The sequence below is a fragment of the Oncorhynchus keta genome, chromosome 4 (genome assembly GCF_023373465.1).
Source record: "Oncorhynchus keta strain PuntledgeMale-10-30-2019 chromosome 4, Oket_V2, whole genome shotgun sequence".
Taxonomy (NCBI): domain Eukaryota; kingdom Metazoa; phylum Chordata; class Actinopteri; order Salmoniformes; family Salmonidae; genus Oncorhynchus; species Oncorhynchus keta.
The window spans coordinates 65,196,236-65,221,801 of NC_068424.1; the positions used below are offsets into that span (position 1 = coordinate 65,196,236).

Below are 25,566 nucleotides of genomic sequence, written 5' to 3' on the forward strand. Positions count from 1 at the left end.
CTACAGGGACTATTCCATAACCTTGTAATGAACAAATGACATACTGTGGTCTGCCGTGTTCATTCCAAGTAATTATGTTTTTTCATTTTAGAACTAAGTGATTAAAGAAAGCAAAATCTTTCTGAACTGGAGTGAACTGGATTTAAAGTTATTATTGACTCACTTCTGTATTCCATTGAATGAGATTTGTTGGAGTAGGTCTGCAGTGCACTTTCTAAACAGAAGGGGGCAGTCTAGCAACAGCCTCGTTTCCTCCACTAACAGCTCCAGGGTTCCGTCGCAATTATTCCTCTCCTTCGCCGCTCCTTCAACACTCCCATCTAAAGGAACTGACCAGGTATAAGCTAACCTTATGAGCTTCCACTACATTGTTTTCACCTGTCCAGTCTTGATTAGGGGGAGGAGATGAGGAGAGGATGGATTTTCAAGCAACTGAGACAGAGCCAAAGTCTGTTATTCATATGAGTCACCTAAGCAAGAGCTCCTACCCTGTCTCCCTCTGTTCCTTCCTCCTTTTGTTAACTAAGGTCTTGCCTTTGAATAAGAGCGCATGGAAATTAGATTGTTGCCTGGGTATCTCAGCAAACAGCAGTAGCCTAAAGCGGACCTGTGTTGCTAAAGCATTTAATGACCTATATCAGTGTTTGATTGTCTAAGGTACTCTACTGATTGCCTGTTCCGTGTGTTTTGATTGCTAATTGCACCCTGCCTGTGTTCTAACAAACGTTCACGCCACCTGAACTTAGCTTAGCTGCGGATCACAATTACAATCATACAATTGAAAACATACAATGAGTATTGCCTTTGCATCTTGACAAAAATATTGGTAAGCCAAAAGCATTTGTCATCTGTATACTGCACAAATCTGTAAAAAGAAGGATTCACACGGACCGGAAACATGTTATATTTTTACTAGGCTATCATCTTTAACATTAAGCTCAGTAAAATGTCATGAGTTGATATCAAGGCAGTTGGTTTCATTGTGTTGTGCAATGTCATTCTGGCTCTTATTAGGTATAGAGCAGACACATCTGTTTAGCTAACCCTGTTTTCATTGTTAGCTCTAGGTGAGCCTGGGTCAGGCTCTTTATACATTACAGACAGGTGCTGGCTTTGGCTTGCAGCTGGAGCCATATGGATGGAAATACATGGCAGTGATTGATGTCTGTCTCAGAACGTAGAAGAGAGCGAGCGACAGAGTCAACATGCTAACCCCCAGCCCATATCTTTACCTATCCAGAGTCTTGGCCCAGGGCAAAATACTATGCCGGCTCCACTCAGCACAGCTTCCCTCATAACAATACTGACCAAGCGAGGACATCCAGGGGATCAGATGTCATGCGAACTGACATTCCCGTGCACTGACCTCACCAGGCTGTTGCGTTCAGAATGTCTTATTTCGCAACCAACCAGAAATGCACAAACAACGCTCAAAAGAGATTTACGGTCAACGAATAATTTTGAGTCAAGACATCGAGACCGAAACAAAGGCTCTTTCTCATTTCATCTTTCCTTGATACCTCGTATTCTCTCTCCTCACCTCCTTATTAAAACGCATTGGAGAAGAATGTCCACCTGGGACCTTTAATTCAAGAGGCATGGCGATTGTGCGACCGACAGTACTTGAATTCGGCCTGAACACATCAGTATTGAGTACCAGAACCTCACATTGTTTACTGCTTGAGTTACATATATAGGTTGAAAATATTATAACAAATATATAAATAGTGCAAGCACTGGCGATCAAGGAATCGTGGAAAGATTAATTGAGATTGAGCCACAGACTGAGAACTAGGTTAGTTTTTTCTCTCTTTTCAGCAGGAATAGCTCAAAGCCCACAGTTGATCTGTCGAGAGAGACGACAGATGTAGATTAAGCGATGAATTACTTGAGAAACTTCAAAGTAATTTCCCAATGAAGTATTCTAATGGTGGCTGGAAATCTCGACTTCCCACTTGAAAGTTGTGTAAAGTCAAGGGGTTTCTCAGCTTCGTCAGCCAATTAATGGGAGTCTGGGGCTTTTTCAACTGTCAAGCACGCTGTTGACATTCTGCTTCTCTATTCTTATGCTCAATTTGATGATACCGTGGTGCTTTCCAATTTAAATGTGCAAAACTGGAAGTCCATATTATCTGGAACATAGCTCTTCAACACCCATCAAGGGTGTATTGACCCCTACTTTCGTCTTGTGTGAGATGAGAATTCCGACGACGTGTCTCTATTCAGTCTGTTTATTGATTTGTTCGCACTCTTCTCGCTGGTTATTACAGTGCAAGCGTATGTTACCTTGGACCGGCTTAATTAGAGTGCACCCTTTCAGTGACACAGGTTTGACACATATTGCTATGAGGCAGAGTCAACGGTGGGAAAACAAGCAATACATATAATACAGAAGTCTCCAAGGACGTGAGGGTGGGAGTTGTGTCGTTGGGCCTTTTGTCCTCTCCTGTACAGAGTGCAAACCAGCAGTAAGGAGCCATAGAGCAGATATCTCACACTGTAGATGTATTGTACCAGAATTCAGATGTCACTTTAATATGCACTACCGTGCCTTCTCGCCATGTCTTCACTCACAAAGACTTCACAAGTATGGATTAAGGAAATAGCATCAATGTAAAAACCTTATTGCCACCCATTTCCAGGTAGCCATGCAATAGCTACATATAAGCCTCAAGAGTCTGGATGGTGATACCTGTATTAACTGTACAGTGTCACGAGTCTGGATGGTGATACTGTATTAACTGTACAGTGTCATGAGTCTGGGTGGTGATACTGTATTAACTGCACAGTGCATCAACAAGGGCACCATGACATTACATGTCATGATTAATGAATGTACTGTAACCAAAAAGAGTGACAGTTTCTGGCTAAATGGCCCCTTGCAGGCAGAGTTTTATGTCTTGGGCCAGCCTGGTCGGCCCCCAGGGAGTCTCTAGTCTCAGATGGAGGGCTCAGGGGTAGTGTGAGTGGGGCCCCACAGGGACCAATGGGCCAGCAGAGGGAGAGGGAGAGGGAGTGGGCAGCCAACCCAGTCCAGCTGATCCCCCCCATGACTCCTCTGTTCAGGGACATAAGTGCATCTGCCACACTGCAGCCGCTGGCCGCTGTGATAAGAGCACCACACACACGAACGCATGCAAGCACGCACGCACGCAAGCACACACACACACACAGAGAGAGAGAGAGAGAGAGAGGGGAGAGAGATTGATAAACACAAGATATGCACGTGCATACACACCCACTGCCGGACACACACACAAGCATGTGCTCATATGGAGCCACTCTGACCCATTTGCTGAACCCCCACTGTAACCGGTGTGTGACTTTTCAACTTCCCACAGAAAGCCAGCTGGGAGACAGGAGACAGCCACAAACACACACAAACATGGAGATCAGGGCTGCAAGGCACACACACACACACACACACCTGTTATTCATGAATGATGGATTTTATTACCATACAAGGGGGAGCACAGAAAGATGGATTATTTCACATACCCAACATTTCATAGTTTTCCACTGACATGCACATGCACTTGTATTGAATACAATCTCTGAAAATATTATTGTAGAACACCTACATCACTGAATTACGCTAGATTTGTGTCAGACCTGGCCCTGTGTGAAATTCTTGAATGTATTTGAGATGAGCCTGACTTATCATGAAGTTCGTACTTTGGGGACTCTTACATTGGTTCCATTGCATCGAGCAAACCTGCCTCGTTGGCATGAAGGATCGGGAGACAGGCGCAGGAATGTGTTATAGGGGTTAAGCCCAAATTACGACATGCCGTGTAAAGGCACGGGGACGAAGACCAAACAAACATGTAACAAAAACACAGGGTTGAAACACAAACAAAAGAGCAAGGAGTACCTTGAATAAATAACACGCACGATGATGAACACACGGGACGAGACCCGTAATAATCTGTGCAATCCACAAGGCCATGAAAGCTCAAAACACACAGCACAGATACTCATACGCACCAACGGACAATGTCGCAATAATCGCCAAGACCATGGAAACCAAAGGGCACAACTTATACAAGTACTAATCAGTGGGAATAGGGGACAGGTGTGCGAAATGAAAGTTCCGGAGGGATCCGTGACAGTGCCCCCCGCCCCTCCCCGATACACTGCTCTGGCAGCACAACGACACCGGCCTCGAGGACGGTCATAGGAATGCAGTGCAGGTCGATCAGGACATGATGCAGCTGCCGAAGTTGCGGCGGCGTCGGACAGACCAGTAGCAGTGGTGCCGGACAGACCCGTTGTTGCGGCATCGGATGGGCTAGTTGCAGCCGTGCCGGATGGACCAGTCGCAGCATCGTCGGATGGGTCATTCCAGCTGTCTCCCTTAATGGTCAATTATTTTGTCACGTTGGTATGAATGAGTCGGGAGACAGGCGCAGGAATGCATAATAGGATTTTTTATTTAGCCCAAGTTACGGAATGCTGTGTAAAGGCACGGGGACGAAGACCAAACAAACACGTAACAAAAACAAAGGGTTGAAAACTAAAGAGCGAGAAGTACACTGAATAAATAACACAAGCACACAATGATTATTAACACACGGGACGAGACCAGTAATCATCTGCACACTCCACAATGGCACAAAAGCCAAAACAACAAGGCACAGATACTCACACGACCATCGGACATTGTAACAATAATCGACTGCCCAATAATCGACTGGTGAAACAAAGGGCACATTTATACAAATACAATCAGTGGGAATAGGGGACAGGTGTGCGTAATGAAAGTTCCGGAGTGATCCGTGACAAAACCAACTCAAAGCTCAGCACAAATATTTTAACACGTTTGACATGCATGTGACCCAGGTCGACTACAGTAGGCTGATGTTCCAAAAATACTTAGTTTCAAATGTCATTGAATGCTAGTTGATTGTTCCAGACTGTGCAGTGCAGTAACAGGTTTGCATTAGCCTCAACTCAGTCAGTGTTGAGGACTGAGCTAGAGCAGAGATGAAGCTCCTGCTTGGGAAACACAACAATTCCCTTCAGACAGATTATTAACACTGAGTTGGACTGATTAAAGCCAAACTGTGCAAACAGGCTACAGTATGTGGATTACATTTTCAACCAAATAAAGCTCAAACACAAAGGCACAGCTTTGTGTCCTCATTAGACAACTAGAGAAAATAGTTATCATAATTTATGATGAAAGCTGTGCAAAACACATAAAACTCACACCATCTCAATGAAGTTCAATTAGTTATTTGAGTGTATGACGGAAATTTGATAAACTGTGCCAAGCAAACATAACTCACCCATCTCAATGGATGACAATGAAAACAGGGGCATGGTTTTGAATGTGTTTTTTTTGTGTATGTACAAGGTATAGTAATATATACTATTATATAGTATAATATAGTATTACCTTTCCCCAATTTCCAAATTGAGAGTAAATACTAAGTTGATGTGAGCATTTGTCACAGGCTTTAAAGAAGGCAAGCAATGGGGTTTACCTCTGTGTTTCATTGTTAGGGGTTGAACTCATAAAATGGCTACAAACAAGTCATTACTCAGGAGAGTAGAGCTCAGAGAAAGTTAAGTTGACATGTTTCATGAACACAGGCTCTACTTTGTTGCAGTGTTTACAGCAATGAGCTGGGCCAAATCGATCCCAATTCTCCTTTGCAAAGGCGGGCTTTAGAAGGTAATGGAAAAAGCAAGCAACTCCTTGGAATACAAAGATATGATTGGTAAAAAACCCTGGGTATATATTTGCAGGTGAACTCGGGACTCTGCAATAAATGGCAAAGGGTTGCAAGACTCCCAGGGCAATACTCGATTGTTTCCATTGATGGTGTCTGAATTCGAAACCGTCATTGGGTAGAAATTGAGGTGAATCGGGCATTGGCCCAACTGATAGTCCCAAAGGTCCCTGCAGCTTTTGGGGGGAATACATGTATATTGGAAGCAAGGGAATGGCAGAAGGAAAAGGTCAGGTACAAATCATTACTGTTCTTTTCTTTCACCTAGCTGTTTATGATGTCATTCTTCAATTTGTATTCTTATTTGTAATTCTAGATGGCTGCTTGGAACATGAAAGATTGAAAGAGGGTGGCTTGGAACATGAAAGATTGAAAGAGTGTGGCTTGGAACATGAAAGATTGACAGAGGGTGGCTTGGAACATGAAAGATTGGAGAGGGTGGCTTGGAACATGAAAGATTGGAGAGGGTGGCTTGGAACATGAAAGATTGAAAGAGGGTGGCTTGGAACATGAAAGATTGAAAGAGGGTGGCTTGGAACATGAAAGATTGAAAGAGGGTGGCTTGGAACATGAAAGATTGAAAGAGGGTGGCTTGGAACATGAAAGATTGAAAGAGGGTGGCTTGGAACATGAAAGATTGAAAGAGGGTGGCTTGGAACATGAAAGATTGAAAGAGGGTGGCTTGGAACATGAAAGATTGCGACCCCATTAGCTTTATTATTCTTCAAAATATTTTTCAGCCCATCATCCTCTGGAAATTTGTAGGTCACTAGCTGCCACTGAGTTCCATCACTGTCGGGCTAAAACAAGTGCTGTGGCAATATTCCCTCATCCTGTAGAGTACTGTATATAGGTTGTATCTTCTTGCAGAGGGTCACGTCATCACCATGTGGTACCAAAATCATGAAATATTAGACCCATCTTAAAGGGAGGCCAGAGCAGTGTCACTGCACTGTCTGGTAATAAGTAATTGAGGGATTCCATGTGTAGCAACATCAATCCATAACTGAAGTCATACCATGAAATGTCCATTAATTGCACATTCCTTTGGAGCTTTAACATGGGAGATAGCATAACCATTTCAATTACTTGTGAAGTTTGTAACCCCCAAACAGACTTTGATTGCAGTTTTACAGCTATCCAATTAATTAAACTCTGCCCATATTGTTGTAATTCAGGTAACTCTTTAAAAAAAAGATTTTCAATATTGGACAAGATAAATATGACACAGTGAATGTTTCCTAGGATTCTTGGCTACATATTCTGGTTTGGGAATTTTGGGATGAGTAATGTCTATCAAATTCTATTTTTAAAAAGCAAGCATACATTTGATTTGTGTTTACACTTGTGTATCCCAATGAATATTAAGCAATTTCAATGTCAATATGAATTGATTCTTTTATTTTAAAGTAAAAGTCTACTTTCGGCGACTTCCAACCAAGTTTTTATGTTGGTTCTATGGTTCTACGGCAGCTCTTTCAGTAAGCTCTCTGGGTTCAAAGACTACTCTTATCTCTTCCTCCCCTGACATTTTTGTGCATTTGTGTTTGCAACGGAAGCCGAAAGTAAAACGGATCCACAAAAATAAATGGGAAACAGCCTATTCACATTCTCAGAGGACGTCTATTACTTCTGTAGTCTTTAAATGTCAAAAGCAATTTTCTGCTCAGTAAAAAAAAATTGAGGCCTAGACTCATCATAAAAATTATAAATGTTCTTTTTATATTCCCTCTGATGTTGTGGGCTTTCTTCATTCCTTATCACGCCATACATGTTTTCTTGGGCTAATCAAAAGCATTGTCAGAGAGGATAGTGAAAGAAATGCCGACGCATACCTGGGAGTGCAGCCAAGTCCAGTGGTGTACGGTGATACAAACCTGGCAGCGCTGATATCCTCTCAACACCGCACTTCCAATATTACTATCAACCGCATTCAGAATCATAGCCACACCATTGTTATATTTTGTGGTGTGTTATGGCCGCATGGCATGATACACCATAATGAAAGGTCAGTGTAATTCTTTTTTTGGAGAGAGAGAGACCTCTTTTCTGGGATACAAAATCCATTGAATACAATTGTAGCCAGGTCATTCGAGGTAAGCCATGTGGACCTGTTCCATGTTTTTCTCACAGAACGTTAAATTAAAAGCCATCAGTCATGCTATGTGATGATTTGAGTATACAGTCGCACCAGGCCAATACATCCCTCTCACTGGAAATCATCCGAACCACTCCAACTGAGTATTCATATTGATTGCTACAATCTGTTTCATATCAACAAAGTAGGCCTACAAATGCGAACAGGGGTTTTCCCTGTAGTACTAGTCTTTTGGAAGTCACCTCTTGAGAGTGGTTTAACCACTGATAAACTTGCCACAACCTCACATTGAGATATCCTTGATTTAGGGCTCTATCCAATCTGGATTGCTGAAGCGTTACAGATTGAGCGATAGAAGAGTAAGGTAATTTCCGATTTAGACGACATCTCGTTCCTCGCCTTCTTCAACGCGTCATTCTCCGCCAATGCCACCATCAGCCGATGATGAGTGACTCTCTGCCAATACCACCTGGCTCTGGACCAACGCATCAGATGATTCATTTTACAATCACAGGAAAAGCGATTTAATTAAGGGGTTCAGTTAAGAAAATATGGCGCTGTACAGCGGGACCGGTTGGGAGTAGGCCTAAGCTACTAATTGACTGCAAAGGAAGAGCAAAATAATCCTAACATTTCCAAATAAAAATCTGATTGATTTATTAAGAAGACCAGTCCCCATGCTCTGTCATTCAGTGATATGTATTCCATATTATCCTGCTGATAGTTGAAATAAACATCTGCATTTTGAAAGAGTATTTTTATCATTATTTTATTAATGAAAGCATAAATACAATACAGTATATGCTTGATCCGACATTTGCGGTTGCATGAGGTTTGGAGTTAGTGTAATGCTCCGGGTGTCGTGGGTGTGGAGTCAAACGCAGGAGACAGAGAGTGCAATGCTGTGCTTTTTAATGCACCAATGCACCACAGGGTGCTCACAATAATAACGGCCCCAAACACGGGGAATGAAAAATGTACAACTAAAAATGCACGACCAGGAACAAACACGTTCCTCTACTACAGAGCCGAAGGTTACAATAATTAATCCCGCACAACAAACAGGCGGGCTGGCTGTCTAAAGAAGCCCAACTAATCATCACAAACAGGTGCTACCAATAAACATACAAGGAGGGGGAGGAAAGACAATCAGTGGCAGCTAATAGGCCGGTGACAACGACCGCCGAGCGCCACCTCGGTCGGACTCGTGACAGTACCCCCCTGACACGCGGCTCCCGCAGCGCGCCGACACCGGCCTCGAGGTCGCCCCGGAGGACGAGGTGCAGGGCGATCCGGATGGATGGAAATCCCTCAACATGGATGGATCCAAGATGTCCCCCACCGGTACCCAGCACCTCTCCTCCGGACCGTACCCCTCCCAGTCCACGAGGTACTGCAGGCCCCTCACCCGGCGTCTTGAGTCCAGAATGGCCCAGATCGTATACGCCGGGGACCTCCGGCACCTCACTGTCCTGCAGGGGACCAGCTACCAACGGCCTGAGGAGAGACACATGAAACGAGGGGTTAATACGATAATAGGAAGGGAGTTGTAATCGATAACACACCTTGTTTATTCTCCTCAGGACTTTAAAGGGCCCTACACACTGTGGACCCAGCTTCCGACAGGGCAAGCGGAGGGGTAGGTTTCGGGTCGGGAGCCAGACCCTGTCCCCCGGTACAAACACGGGGGCCAAACTGCGGTGGCAGTCAGCACTCCTCTTCTGCCATCCACTCGCTTGTTGTAGAGATTCCTGGACGGCCCTCCAGGTCTCCTTGGAGCGCTGTACCCATTCCTCCACCGCAGGAGCCTCGGGGTGATAACCGGAGGTCAGGCTGACAGAGACCCCCAAACGTTCCATGAAGGCCCTCCATACCCGGGACGTGAATTGGGGGCCCCGATCAGAAACGATGTCATCCTGCACCCCGTAGTGCCGAAAGACATGGGTGAATAATGCCTCTGCAGTCTGTAGGGCTGTAGGGATACCGGGCAACGGGAGGAGACAGCAGGACTTAGAGAACCGATCCACAATCACTAGAACCGTGGTGTTCCCCTGAGACGGTGGAAGATCGGTCAGGAAATCTACAGATAGATGTGACCATGGCCGTTGTGGAACGGTAAGGGGTTGTAAGTTCCCTCTAGGAAGGTGCCTAGGAGCCTTACTCTGGGGGCACACCGAACAGGAGGAGACATAACCCTTAACATCCTTTGCCAAAGTAGGCCACCAATACCTCCCCCGAAGGCTCCCCACTGTCCTCGTCACCCCAGGGTGACCCGAGGAGGGTAGGACGTGAGCCCAACGAATCAGTTTGTCCCGAACACCAAACAGCACGTACTTACGCCCCGCCGGACACTGAGGAGGCGCGGGTTCAGCCCGCTCAATGTCCGATTCCACCTCCCATACCACTGGTGCTACCAGTTTTGAGGCGGGAAGGATGGGAGTAGGTTCGGTGGACCCATCCTCCGTGTCGTAAAGACGGGACAGTGCATCAGCCTTTACGTTCTGGGAGCCCGGTCTATACGACAATGTAAACCGGAACCGGGTGAAGAATATGGGCCACCTTGCCCGACGTGGGTTTAGTCTCCTAGCTGCCCGAATATACTCCAGATTCTGGTGGTCAGTCCAGATGAGAAAGGGGTGCTTAGCCCCCTCAAGCCAGTGTCTCCACACCTTCAGAGCTCTAACCACCGCTAGCAACTCCCGGTCCCCCACATCATAGTTACGCTCCGCTGGGCTGAGCTTCCTTGAGAAAAAAGCGCAGGGGCGGAGTTTTAGTTGGCGTACCCGAGCGCTGTGATAGCACGGCACCCACCCCAGCCTCGGACGCGTCCACCTCCACTATGAATGCTAGAGAGGGGTCCGGATGCGCCAACACGGGCGCATCAGTGAACAGCGGGTTCAACTTGTTGAAAGCTCTGTTCGCCTCTGCTGACCACTGCAACCGCACATGGCCCCCCTTCAGCAGTGAGGTAATGGGAGCCACTATCTGGCCAAAACCCCGGATAAACCTCCGGTAGTAGTTGGCAAAACCCAAAAACTGCTGCACCTCCTTTACCGTGGTCGGAGTCGGCCAATTACGCACGGCCCTAATGCGGTCCATCACCACCCCCGAGGTGGAAATGCGATAACCCAGAAAGGAGACGGCTGGTTTAGAGAACACGCATTTCTCAGCCTTTACGTATAGGTCATGCTCCAGCAGTCTACCAAGCACCTTACGTACCAGAGACACATGCAAGGTGTGAGTGGCCGAGTAGATCAGAATGTCATCGATATAAACCACCACTCCCTGTCTGCACAGGTCCCTGAGAATCTCGTCTACGAAGGATTGGAAGACGGCTGGAGCATTCTTTAACCCATACGGCATGACGAGGTACTCATAGTGGCCTGATGTGGTACTAAATGCGGTTTTCCACTCGTCTCCCTTCCGAATACGCACCAGACTATACGCGCTCCTGAGATCCAGTTTTGTGAAGAACTGCGCTCCGTGGAATGATTCCACTGCGGTAGTGATGAGAGGTAGAGGGTAACTATACCCCACTGTGATGGCTTTTAGACCTCTATAATCAATACACGGACGCAAACCTCCCTCCTTTTTCCTCACAAAAAAGAAACTCGAGGAGACGGGTGAGATGGAGGGCCGAATGTACCCCTGTCCCAGCGACTCCGTGACATATGTCTCCATTGCCAACGTCTCCTCCTGGGACAGTGGGTACACGTGACTCTTGGGAAGCGCAGCGTTTACCTGGAGATCTATCGTACAATCCCTTCCCGGTCGATAAGGTGGTAATTTAGTCGGTTTCACTTTACTGAAAGCGATTGCCAAATCGGCATACTCGGGGGGAATGCACACGGTGGAACCCTGGTCTGGACTCTCCACCGACGTGGCACCGATGGAAACTCCCAAACACCTTCCAGAACACTCCTCTGACCACCCCTGGAGAACCCCCTGTCTCCACGAAATTTTAGGATTGTGCCGGAACCAGCCAGGGAATCCCCAGCACTAATGGAAACGCAGGCGAATCAATAATAAAAAGACTGATACGCTCCCTATGATTCCCCTGCGTCGCCATGTCCAGTCTCCCTGACCATCCCTGACCCTAATGGCCTCCTATCTTGGGAGTGCACGGGAAAAGGAGAATCTATCGGAACCCCTAATTTAAGGGCGAGTCCACGATCCATAAAGTTCCCAGCTGCGCCTGAATCGACTAGCGCCCTATGCTGGGAAGAGGGAAAAAAGTGAAGGAAAAAAGTTAAGACAAACAAGTGGCCAACAAGGGGTTCTGGGTGAGTTTGATGCTGACTCACCTGGGGTGATCGAGAAGCGTTCCGCCTGCCATCTCTACTCCCAGACGGACCCCCCCAGCACCAATCAGACATGTGTCCTCTCCGACCACAGTTGATGCAGGGAAGGCCTCCTCCTCCGGTACCCCTTGGCACAGCCCCTCCCAACTCCATCAGAATGGGAGCGGAGGGGCTGGGTAGTGGAACGCACAGGACCCTCTCCGAACGCCCGCGGGCAGCCAGCAGATTGTTCAGTCGAATGGACATGTCAATCAGCTCATCCAGGGAAAGAGCGGTGTCCCGACACGCTAACTCCCTGCGGACGTCCTCCCGGAGACTACACCTGTAGTGGTCAATAAGGGCCCTGTCGTTCCACCCAGATCCTGCTGCCAAGGTCCGGAACTCCAGCGCGTAATCCTGGGCGATCCTCCTCTCCTGCCTGAGATGAAATAGTCATTCTCCCACCGCTCGGCCGTCTGGAGGGTGATCAAACACGGCACGGAAGCGGCGGGAAAACTCTGGGTAGTGCTCCCGCGCTGAGTCTGGGCCATTCCAGACTGCGTTCGCCCACTCCAGAGCACGACCCGTGAGGCAGGAGATGAGGACACTCACCCTCTCTGCTCCTGAGGGAGTGGGTCTGATGGTGGCCAGGTATAGCTCCAGCTGAAGCAAAAACCCCTGGCAACCCGCCGCCGCTCCATCATAAGCCCTCGGTAGCGTCAGACGTCGGGTGATGGGGAGTCCGGAGCCGGGGGTGCCGAAGGTGGAGAGAGGAGACCACTCCTCTCCCATCGGTCCATTCTCTCCATCACTTGATCCATCGCGGATCCGATCCGATGGAGGACGGTGGTGTGGTGGAGAACCCGTTCCTCCATCGATGGGAGAGGGTTGGCTGCTGCTCCTGCTGACTCCATTCAATCTTTTGGTGTGGGATTCTGTAATGCTCCGGGTGTCGTGGGTGTGGAGTCAAAGGCAGGAGACAGAGAGTGCAATGCTGTGCTTTTTAATGCACCAATGCACCACAGGGTGCTCACAATAATAACGGCCCCAAACACGGGGAATGAAAAATGTACAACTGAAAATGCACGACCAGGAACAAACACGTTCCTCTACTACAGAGCCGAAGGTTACAATAATTAATCCCGCACAACAAACAGGCGGGCCGGCTGTCTAAACAAGCCCAACTAATCATCACAAACAGGTGCTACCAATAAACATACAAGGAGGGGGAAGAAAGACAATCAGTGGCAGTTAATAGGCCGGTGACAACGACCGCGGTGCGCCACCCGACCGGGAAGGGAAGGCATCCTCGGTCGGACTCATGACAGTTAGAAATAAAAAAATTTAGAGTACTTAATACATTGCAAGTTGTATCTAAGCTATTAGATTATCCTTTTGTAAAGGTTGAAGAGTCTATTGTCCTGCTAATAGCCCATCCTGGAAATGTTGTTTGCAGAATTCACAGCCTGATACGCTTGTGAAAAACAAAATGCCTCCAGCTGTCCATCACTACTGTAAATAAAAACACAGAATATCTAAGGGGCTTTTATATAATTATACTGCAGGGTTAATAATCATAATAATCGATGGATAACAGATCGGCTCTCGGAACTCATGAAGAGGCGGCTTCTATCTTCAATATAATCATTAATTCAGAAGGTTAAACCCATAGGTTTTTGGCCTGCAGTAGGTTATAATAAACGGAACATTGCGTGTCAATTCATAAACCATGTGCCATGGAATCGGTACATCGAAAATCTCTTCCCAACCATTTTGCAATCTATACGGCACAGATGTCAATTTTTTGGCCCTAAATGAAACTGGTATATATTTTATTTATCACAATTTTCTTAAACAAATGTTGGTCTTTAATTCAGGGCCGACAGACAAGTTCCTTACTATCCCCCTTGCACTTGATAAAGGTTCCAATTGATAATGTTTTTTTAATCAATTAGTATATTTGAGTTTAACCACAACATTTGTTGTATTATTTGTTCTGTATTTTCTGATGGATCAACTGAATTTGCAACCAACTTTCTATGGCTTGTTTAAAAAATAACAATATTTTGGAGATGATTTTGTTTTCAAATAACCAAAAGTGAGCGGTTGTAATCTTAATACAGGGAAAAAGGCCATTCTTGAACATGGGATGAGACATTCTTACTAATTTGTAGATAAAGGCAGTTCGTTATTTAGAATGATTTATTTCTGTTTTTAGAGGGAGAGAAACCAAAAGCGCACCATGCCTATTTTTCGAAAATCGTCAATCCACATGTCAAGTGTTATTCCTCCATTGTATTTACACAAGCTCTCTCTTAAAACTTCAGGACCGCCGACAGTTTTTGTCGTTGTTGCCTGATGCAGGACTCCAGTGCCAGAGAAGAGAGACTCTTAAAATGCCTCCATTAATTTACAAACAGTTTATACTATCAATAGATCAGCGCTCTAACTCCCCCTTGTGATAGTGTGGTGCACTGACAGAATGCCACTATCTACAACTAACGGTTGCGGCATAAGCTTGTAACTTTTAAAGGAAGAACCCTTGTATGCATCGTTAACCTTGAATGCAGTCTCCGACAGAGTATGTGAGCGGAACTAGAGCAGAGCGAGGAACGGAGTGAGCCCAATTTGACTGGAGCGTGTCGGCCTTCTCGCCAGCTCCAATTTCGCTCCAGTAGCGCTCACTTCACGAGCTCAGGGCATACCCAACCCAGCATGCATTTGTAGTGTACTTGTGTGCCGCTATAGCCCCTTGCTTCAGCTACTGTCACGGAGTTCGCGAAATAGCATGATGGTGTACTTACTACATGCACATGTTAACAGAAAGGAACGAGGTTGGTAGCTAATTAAGTTCATCATTGTATTTATAAATAAAAACTCAGATCTCTTAAAATGTTTGTTAATTTTTGTTCTATTATCTATACAATAGGCCAAAATTGACTTTGGCCCAATAAGCTTGACATCCCTGAGCAAGGCACACTGTTCCCCAGGCACCGATGACGTGGGTGACGATTAAGGCAGCTGATTCAGAGGGGTTGGGTTAAATGTGGAAGACTGAATGCATTCAATTGAATGCATTCAGTTGTTCAACTGACTAGGTATTGACGAGCCGATCTTTATTCCCACTTTCAAGGAGCATTGCATTTTGATAGGGTTACACCTGTAGGTGTTTAGCATCCCCAGTGGCTCTGCAAGCATAGAGAGGATATTCTCTGCTGCTGGCCTGCTCTCTAGACACCATCGCATGAGCTTCAAGCCACAGACTCTGGCCAAACTCTTGTTTCTACAAATGAATTCAAAGGCACTGTAGACTGAGCCTAATAAGGCATTTTTGCTTCATTTGTATTTAATTCCAAGTCACAGCCTATTTGCACAATTTATTGACTATAATGATTTAAAACAATGAAATGTTGAACTCCCTATGGTTGAGTTGATATCCATGCCTCCCGTGGAAATAGAATTAGTATTATAAGAATTAAAAAACATGAAAATCTGTCAATTTAAACTAGAGATCTCTGTTTGTTTGTTTTGCGTTGGCTGCGTCTCAATCCACCAAATCCACTTTTGTATCACATCTGTTAGGTGGAGCAGCACTGGGGAACCCAAGAGCAGACTCAGACCAGAAAACAGGGATGAATGAACCAATATATTTATTGTAACAGGGAGAGATGAAGTGCAGATCCAGGGAAGTTCAGATGAGTTGTAGGAAACCAGATGTGGAGGCTGAGGTTGGAGTGAGCTGTGTTGGGACAGGGTAAACAGGTCCGGAGGGGAATCCAAGGGAGTGATGGTGAGCTGAATCCAGAACAGGGTAGCGGGATGGTGAGATGTGGAACAGGAGACAGGAACCAGAGTCAGAGTAGCAAGACTGTAGTAAGAGGAGAAACAGCCTCAGGCAAGGAAACCGGCACAGCAGGATACAGGATCTTAAATAATAACAAACACCGAGAAGCATGACTGACTGAACAGAGATAACGATCTGGCAGAGTGGAAGTGGCAGGACTGAGTATTTGTAGAGGTCTTGATTATGGAACGGGTTGCAGCTGGTGGGGAACTGCTCTGACTCCAGCACACCTGTCTCCAACCACACAATCAGACACAGAGAGGGAGAACTAGGGGAATGGCTGCAGACACCGGATGTCACTAGGGGGTGTGGCAGGAGCAGATGTGACAATTGCCGCATCTGCAGTGAAATGTGATTCAGACCATGAGACATCCCAAAAATCGGTCTTCACACAAAATCATCTATAGCGTCCGAACGGTTTGGCCTTCAAACTATTATAACCTGTCTACGGAAAGATGAGACTCTCACAAACACAATTGTGTTCTCCATTTTGCTCTACGATGATTTTAGGTGATCTAGGTGATCTGCCAACTTCCGTCACTAGCATCCGAACAATTTGGCCTACACACTAATATGTCCCCTCTGTGTAAAGGTGAGACTCTCACAAACTAAATAGTTGGTATGTGTTGGTTGTTTTGCTCTACACACGTCTAACGGTCCCCCGGTACCAGTCGAAATTATGGAAGTATATATGGAGACTGTTTAGTGACGGAAATAAGGGGTTAAATACATGTGAATAAAATTTGTTTCCTGATCTTTCTTATATCTCTCACATATAGAATAGACACTTCAGAACAAACTTCCTTTACATTACCAGCCTAGTGTCGCACTCTCAAATGCCTCACAATGTATTTCTTTGTAGGCTATAGCCTTGAAATAATTGAAATAATAGGCTCCCTATCTGGTTCCTGACCTATTTAGTGTGTTAATATGCTGTTTAAAATGACATGAAATTATGAGTGCTTCTTACATTCACCTTTTCATGTTCATTAAAATACTAGAATTTTGTTTCAGAACTTCAAAACCAAATGGTAGTTCCAGGTAGTCACAAAATTAGATGGGTGTTGGTTGAATTGTGATTTTAATGAATGGAGCGAATTCGGAGCAGCAGTTTTTTTTTCATGTGAGAGCAGAGCGGTTTAAAGAATGTAGAGTGCCGGAGCGTGTGCACTGCTCCATTAGCAATGAGAGGGATTGCCTTTAAATTTCAATCACACTGTAAAGCTGAATTTCTGTATAAAGCCCTTTGCTTACAGTAGTAATACACACTGCCAACCCACTCCCTGGTTTCCAAATAATTTTTAATAGAAGAGCTGGCCACCAGACGGTTGTTTTTGAGAGTGAAACGGCTTGGATTCACCTGACTGATTCTACCTCACAGCTACTTCTCTGTTTATTTTCTAATCATGGCGCTCTCCAAGGCATCCTTCTCTTCCATTATTGAAATGTGCAGAATACTTAGAGTTGTCATTAGTGTTCTTTGCGTATACGGTGCCTGATAAGACCTCAACTTTTCAACTTTAATTAATCAAGCCGTTAATTGCGTCCAACCCATACCCCTATGGTCCAATTAATATTAGAACAAACATAAACAAATAGACATATTACTGTACTCAGCAAAAGCTCTATGGGATAGAAATCTGCTTGAATTGTCATAATCTAATTGCTTTTTTGAAGAACTGATAAGGATGTTTATTGTCCAATCACTGAACAGGACATTTACTGTATATTCGGAAAGAGAGAAGCATTGGATTTTCTGACAGCTTTTATTGGCAGCAATTCAAATGATTCCTATGACATTGGAACATTTCCGTCCTCCCGATAACATCATTCATGACCATCTTTTATTATGAACAGGTAATATATACCGCATTTCACACTATTGTGCTGACCCAAACTGTACTCTGCTTTTGGCTCTGGCATTTTCTTTTCACATTGTGCATTCCAGCATGGTTTCAGCAACTACGGTGGCTGCGTTGAGGCCAGCACAGTACAGCTCGGCTTCTCTTGGCTAGGCTCAGTAGTGTGAAAAGGGTCAAATTTAGCCCGAAATGTTGAGATGCAAGTCTTTCTTCCAATATGGCACACCGATTCCGACACCCTTTAAACAATGTCCATTTACACAATGAGGAACAGAGGGCAGTGCTTCCACACAAACACAGAACAATGGTACTGTACACAAAGAGAATCTGTTTGCTCATAACTTCATTTCAACAAAGGAGAAGAAAGTGTTTTATAATGAACACTTAGCTAATCATTAGTGAGAACAAATGAATTGGCAGTAGACAAAGAGCCCAATCTTCACTGCGGGCATGATAATCATTAGGTCCAGGTATTCTGAGGTGTCCACATCTCTTGTAGCCGACAGCACTCGGAATGATCTGAGTCAGGGTATTTGTCCAGAATGGCTGAATAAGCCGTAGCTCCATTGTCCATCTCTACCATTCCAGTATCGATTAGAAATAATGTTCCTCCTTCAGTCAAGTCAAAGCGAACGGTATTAAAGCACTTATATCCTCAAGGGTCTTTTCCAATCAGTTTGTGCAGTTGAGTACCAAATAAAGACAAAGTTTCGCAGTTCATTGACAACATTTTAGCTAAGAGCTTTCCATTTATATATAGATCTTAATGGATAACCGCGTAGTTTCCAATGGTGCTTTTTAAATTCACTCTTGAAAACAATGGATGTGCTTGGATAGCTGGATGGTAGGTTAGTCCACATAAAAAGTACTTTTATCTTGACTTGAAGCGATAACAATGTACAAGTGTACAGATTGGTTTCAATCTGTCTCAGTCCCTCTCTGTACACTTAAATGGCTCGCAGATGCAGTTGAACCACTAAGACACAAAAATATAAAAACGACTATGCTGTACATGTTTCGGAGGAGGAGAAGCCTATTGGCCAAAGAGTCAAATTTCTCTAGAATTTGTCAACAAATCATCCCATCTGCTCTATGGGTGGTCCTTGGCAGTGCTTCCTCCTTTAATGTCCATATAAGAGCAAAGGTAGGAGCACAAGGCCGGTAAAGGCCGTTGGAGGCAGAAGGCCAAGTGCGGGGGCAGAGTTTGGGAGCCCATCCAATGGGAGGGTAGAATCTCCCCACAGTCGGTCATTTCCGCTGGCCTAAGGGTGAGAAAGAGAAATCAATGTTGACCAAAAAACATTGAAGCCCACATGGTTAGCCTGAAACAGAACAGAACAAAACTAGGGAGGTATTATTCACTGTCGAGGGCCAAATCTAAGATATGCTCCATCATTCTGATTCAAATTTCAAAGGTCAAGGGTGATCGGGTGGGAGTACTGTAAATATGCAACTGTAACCTCCCTGAACTTAACTGGCAAAGGTTTCAACTCTTGGCAAATCTTTATACTGTACAAACAACTGAACAAGTATATATTTTATCCCATTCTAGCTCTGACCCTGATGAAACAATCACCACACCTGTGTTGGTATAATTGGGTCCAGAACATTCCGTGTGGTCTCCACGGTAGCAGGCAGAGGGGTGGTGGCATGGTTCTCTCTGCCTGCGGCAGGGCTGAGCAGTCCCGATAGACTGGGAGTGGGCGCCATATCTGTCCCGCTCCCAAATGCCAGGAGGGCATTCCCTGTTTAACAAGATGACAACAGCCACAGTTTGAAAACAGACAATTTGACTCAAGGCTCCCGAAATGGACCTGACACGTCTTCACCAATTTCCAATCACGCCCACATTCAGTTACTGCACCCATTCTGCATTCTGCCTGAGTGGCTTGGCTCTGGCAAGTTTGGATTTGCTCGGTGGAGAAGAAAAGGCGAATACTCAGTATTCTCTTCAGGTTCCCCAACTGCACCTGCCTCTCCACATCCTCTCATTAACTCACAGACGAGTGGCATTGGCCAAACAAGACTGGAACCTCGCTCTGTGTCTTTTTTTGTCATGGAGAGAAGAGGCCACCGAGGAGAGGAGAGGCCACTGAGGAGAGGAGAGGTCACGAGGAGAGGAGAGGAGAGGAGAGGAGAGGAGAGGAGAGGAGAGGAGAGGAGAGGAGAGAGGAGAGGAGAGGAGAGGAGAGGAGAGGAGAGGCTATCTAATGGCTTTAGAGTTACTGGTCGTCACCATTTACCACAGCCACAAAGTCATAAAGCCTGCCTATTTCTACAATTTCATTTTAAACCTAACCTTAACCATAACCTTATCCATGCTTCAAACCTTATGTCTCCCTCTAACCCAAAAAGCTCATTTTGACTTTGTGCCCATACTATCAGGTGGAAACCAGATTTACCTTGCGCTCTCCGGGAGGAAGATAGCCCCTGTCTGTTTAAACAGGTCAGATGAAAAACACTGTAGCAAAGTCAATAATAAGGACAATTAAGTATTCACTACATAGAAAGGGCACAAGCAAAATTGGAATAGAGATGGAAGACCATTAGGGTGAGAGAGAAAAAATCCCAGGGAAATGTGTGTACTGAGTCACGGTGCTGACGCATGATGCTCCTGAAACAAAGCTGAAAGTGAAGGTCTGGTTCATGTGGTTGAAGCACTCTTCATCTTCTACAAGGGATCATAAACATATCGCACAAGCACCATATTTTCTTTCATCCTTGTTTCCCTTTCTGTAAACCATGGTGGAACTAGCTTGCCTCCCATCATGTGAGGTGATATTACACTTATTACATGTAATAACGCAATTATTACTGTGTCATTATGGGTTAAATTTGTAGGTTGAGTCTTCTATGCCAATATTTACATAAACTGTTAAAACAGGAATAAATGCACAAGTCGTTAAGACGGAGAGGGTGAATTCATAAATAAGTGATTCCTTCAGAATCACAGGGATAACCTATTTCCTTTTCACTCAGGGAAAACAGCAGCCATTCATCAATGAAAATAGGCTAGGTTCAACAAGGAGTAACATCATCCCTTATTTCCATCATCAAGAAAAAAACAAGTTGAATAATTCCAAAGGCATTGTTGCGCAGACCAATTATTGTAATAGAAAACCATAGTGTTGGATGAATCATTCCTCAGAGAGAAAATAAATCTAAGCAAAAATCTAAATCAAGTATAGTAAATACATTTACCAGTACATAGTTAGAAAAAATAGGTGCTAATAACCAACCTAACACTTTTGGTTCCATGTAGAACCCTTTCCCCAGAGGGTTCTACATGGAACCCAAAATAGTTCTACCTGGGACCAAAAAAGGGTTCTCCTATGGGGACAGCCGAAGAACCATTTGGAACGCTTTTTTCTAAGAGTGTAGGCTACTGACAGGCACAATCCCCAGAACTCATGGAGTTCTGCTTTATCCCCTAAAACCTGCTACAGATGTCACACATTCACGCTAACAATCACGATGGCTATTCAACTGTAAGTGATCACTACCTTCCACGAAACCGCCCCATTAGAACGTAAGGAACAATACTTTATAGAAATAGCGCTTTTTTGAGATACAAGATGATGTTGCTCTTGTTCTTCCCCAGTCTAAACCTTGCAAACATGTTCATTAGGGAACACCATAGCAAACTGTTTCAAAATATTTCCAAAAGTTCAGATAGTACCTTGGGCTGTTTTCCTTCATTTCATGCCTAGTGAACACAACCCTACACTAAGGCTGCATCCCATAATAAACCCTACTCCCTATATAGTGCACTGCTTTTGACCAGAGCCCTATGGAACCTCCAGCCTAAGTCACTGGAGACTGCTTTCAGTGGTGACTTGATGGATTAGGAGCCATTGGGAGCCACTCACTGAGACAGACGTTGTCGGTGAAGTATTCCAGGAAGTCGGAGCACTCTTCTCTCTGGTTCCCACTGGCAGAGCAGGAGCACCATGGGGCCACGCTAGACGTGGAGTTATCCACATAGTTGGGAGTTATCGAGCTGCCTGTAAAAACAATGTGTGCTCAGTTCAGTATCAAATATTTATTCCCTCCAAAGACCGATTGTTACAAGACTGTTTTTACAATGTTATAGAAACTAAAACATTTATGAACAGTATTTGCAATTCACAGTTCACTCGCACAATGTAAGGTGGAATACTGTTCAAGAAATTAGCAGAAATGCAAGTGTGTTGAGGGTAATTCTTGGCAGTTATCTGCTGCTTGTTTTTATGAAGTCAAAGACGCTTCAATTTGTGCTTCCTTTGAAAACGTTTAGAAGTGTTTGTTGTGCCATTTCTCTCCCAAGTTCTGAAATGGAGTGGAAAGTTTTCAAGTGCTTAATAAATACAGGCCAGGAATGAAAATGCCAAGTGTTTGTTTGTGCTGAAGGGCACCATAGGAAGCTCTTGAAATGCATTAGGTCGCTTTGTGCTCTTTTGAAGAGCATGAAAAAGAAGCGGACGTTCTTTGAGCGAGTGCATAAAACAAAGCTAATAGCCTAATCACTGATCAAGCAACGTTATGGACTAATTTTTGAAATCCTGTTGCTGCAGGATTGTTTTTCTACGACAATACGGTTCAAATTAAGATCCTATATCTGTACTGCTTTAAACCTCCACAAATAAGATCTACTCAAATCCTACTCAAACTCATTCATTATAGGCCTACAGTATTAAAGAAGGTACATCTAGCATTTCCACCTGCAAATAGAAAATAGTTTCCGTGTAGGTACATGCATCAGCATCTTCCTGTTTCATGATTGGTTCTCGTTCGTAAGGTTGCAAACATAAACAACATAACATTACCTTTCGCCCATGCAGCAGATGTAATTTGGGTTATGATAAGGTCAGAAAGCAGTGCATAAGCTATTTATGCTATTTCTAAGATATATTTTGAAAACCACAAGGGAATCTGAATTATTGCTAAATGGTTACATGTAGCTCCTTTAAATAGCAACTTTCACTTCCCCGCCAAAGTAATAATTTCCTTTCACTCTTTCTCCTGTTCTTTATTCATTAGTTTACCTTTTCTATCCTTCCCTCACTCCTCATTTCCCCTGTATCTAACTGCTTTCTCCATTTCAGTACACTGTAGGCTAGTTACATTTTCTCCACTCACATTCTGTATGTTAAACACTTAATTTTCTCTTTCTCCTGTTCTTTATTCATCGATTTACCCTTTCCTCCACATGTTCGGCTTTCTCCCATCCGTTTCACATTCGCTCTCTCCATCTCTGTACCCACCTATCAGGCCTGTGTAGGCGAGTAGACAGGCTCCATAGTTCCCCTGCTTGCAACCGTTGGCAGACGACTCGGCTGGTTGGCAGTCGTACTGGAACTGAGCCAGGCGGGACCTATACAGAGCCAATACAACTAGCACTGTTTAGCAGTGAGCAAGGGCCGGACACCAATTACAATTATGGCATACCGTAAAGATAGCATGTTTTATTGAATGGTTTTCACTGGAGGAAGAGAGGGTTTCGCTATCTCCATGTGCTATAGATTAGGTACAACACTCGTATGTTTAAGGCTATGTGGCAAACTGCAGTGAGGGGCATTGGTTTATTTTATTTGTTTCATTCCACAAGCCAGAATCATTAGTTCAGCCCCAGAGCAGTAAAAGGGGGGGGGGGGGTGAAAATAATGTTCATGACCAACAATTGCAATGAGCGATAACTCTAATCCATCTTATGTTTTATCTGTGTTAAATATTTGATGTGTTATTGCAGCACACTCTCCAGGGGGGTTGGGGGTAGACTATTGAACCATTTTGTTGATTGAGTGGTTTGCTTGTTCTGTTTTGTGTGTTGATAGAGTGGTGGTTCCCAAATAATGGGTCATGGCCCCACTGGTTGGTCACAGCTGGTACTGTCTGGGTCAGGACTAAAGAATGTCTTTGTTTGGTTGAGTTGGTGGGTCACAGTTTTTCTTTAAAAGTGACAACAAGTTTGGGAGCCACTGTTAAACATCTTATACTCTGAGAGTACAAGACTGGAAGAGATGAGCTGGCAGAGATCTACCTCTCTGGGAGCGAGCTGAGGCACAACTTGACCAAGAACAGAAAGAAGTGGTACAGTAACAGCTCAATGTGCTCTATGTCCCAAAGGATATAAGTCAATATGTTGTGTTACTGGAGCGTCTCACTCACCTGCACACATAGTCAGCCTTGCAAATACGCATCTGTGTCAGGCAGCTGGGTTTTTCCGAGCCCTCGAAGGAGCACCCGGGAACTATGGTCTGCCTGCGTCGCTCTGCGCACGCAGTGTCCGTGCAGGGGCAGAAGAGTAGCTCATGCGTGTAGTCTGGAGGGATGCGATCAAAGAACCGGCGTAAGGCCTTGCTGCACTTGGCCTTGTTGCAGAGGCCAGACTTGGCCGAGGGCTTGATGCAGGCAGATACGTACTCTGTGCGGAGCTTCTGGCACAGGTCGTCGACATTACATGCCTTGGCTGCATCCAGGCAGCGGTTCACCGTCACCATACCAGCCTCGGAGTCTGTTGGTGGAAGGGGAAGGAGGGATCAGAGAACCATACAATAACAAGAGAAAGTCATAAAAATACTTTTTGGGTAAATGGTATATCACCTATCAGTGATACAGTGCCTTCAGAAATTTGACTTTTTCCACATTTTGTTGTGATACCACATGAACTTAAAATGGATTAAATGTAGATTTTTTGGGGGGTTACTGGCCTACACACAATACCCTATAATGTCAAAGTGGAATCATGTTTTTATTTATTTTTTACAAATTAATTAAAAATGAAAAGCTGAAATGTCTTGAGTCAATAAGTATTTAACACCTTTGTTATTGTATAAGTTCAGGAGTAAAAATATGCTTAGCAAGTCACATAATAAGTTGCATGGACTCACTCTGTGTGAAATAATAGTGTTTAACACTATTTTAGAATGACTACCTCATCTCTGCAGTGGTAGCTGCATTATGTTATGGCTATTGTTGTAATCGTTAAGGACTGGAGCTAAGCACAGGCAAAATCCTAGATTTTGAGTTGGAGGAAAACCTGGTTCAGTCTGCTTTCCACAAAACATTGGGAGATGAGTTCACATTTAAGCAGGACAATAACTGAAAACACAAGGCCAAATCTACACTGGAGTTGCTTACCAAGAACACAGTGAATGTTTGAGTGGTCGAGTTACAGTTTTGATTTAAATCTACGGCAGGTCCTGAAAATCGTTGTCAAGCAATGATCAACAACCAAGTTGACAGAGGTTGAAGTATTTTGAAAAGAATACTGGGCAAATGTTACACAATCAAGATGTGAAAAGTTCTTAAAGACCTACCCAGAAAGCCTCACAGCTGTAATCACTGCCAAAGGTGCATTTTACTTACAGTACCAGTCAAGTTTGCACACACCTACTCATTCAAGAGTTTCTCCACCCTTTGCCTTGATGACAGCTTTGCACACTCTTGGCATTCTGTCAACCAGTTTCACCTGGAATGCTTTTCCAACAGTCTTGAAGGAGTTCCCACATATACTGAGCACTTGTTGTGTCACGTATACTCCCTCTCTGGCCTCTAGGTCAACAGGCTGCTTGTTATGGCGCACACCTGTCACCATCATTGCACACACCAGCGCGTGCCTGATTACCTTCCCTATATATGTCACTCCCTTTGGTTCCTTCCCAGGTGTTATTGTTTCTCTTTCAGTTTCCTGTCTGTGTGTTGTTTGTGTTTCTTGTTTTGTATTATGTTTAATTTATTAATTAAATGATTCACTCCCTGATCT

At 44.6% G+C, this 25,566-nt stretch overlaps 1 protein-coding gene across 1 annotated transcript in view; it reads right to left on the bottom strand.

Annotated features, from left to right (window-relative positions):
• Positions 1 to 17,712: 17,712 nt before the first annotated feature.
• Positions 17,713 to 25,566, bottom strand: part of LOC118380694 (GDNF family receptor alpha-4-like) — a 70,169-nt gene continuing 62,315 nt past the window's right edge. Inside the window, exons 4-8 of the mRNA XM_035767677.2 lie at positions 23,970 to 24,315; positions 23,066 to 23,175; positions 21,692 to 21,826; positions 19,404 to 19,567; positions 17,713 to 19,084 (exon numbers count right to left, since the gene is read on the bottom strand). Coding sequence (XP_035623570.1) covers positions 18,944 to 19,084; positions 19,404 to 19,567; positions 21,692 to 21,826; positions 23,066 to 23,175; positions 23,970 to 24,315 — 896 coding nt within the window. The 3' untranslated portion in view covers positions 17,713 to 18,943. The remainder of the gene's footprint in view (positions 19,085 to 19,403; positions 19,568 to 21,691; positions 21,827 to 23,065; positions 23,176 to 23,969; positions 24,316 to 25,566) is intronic.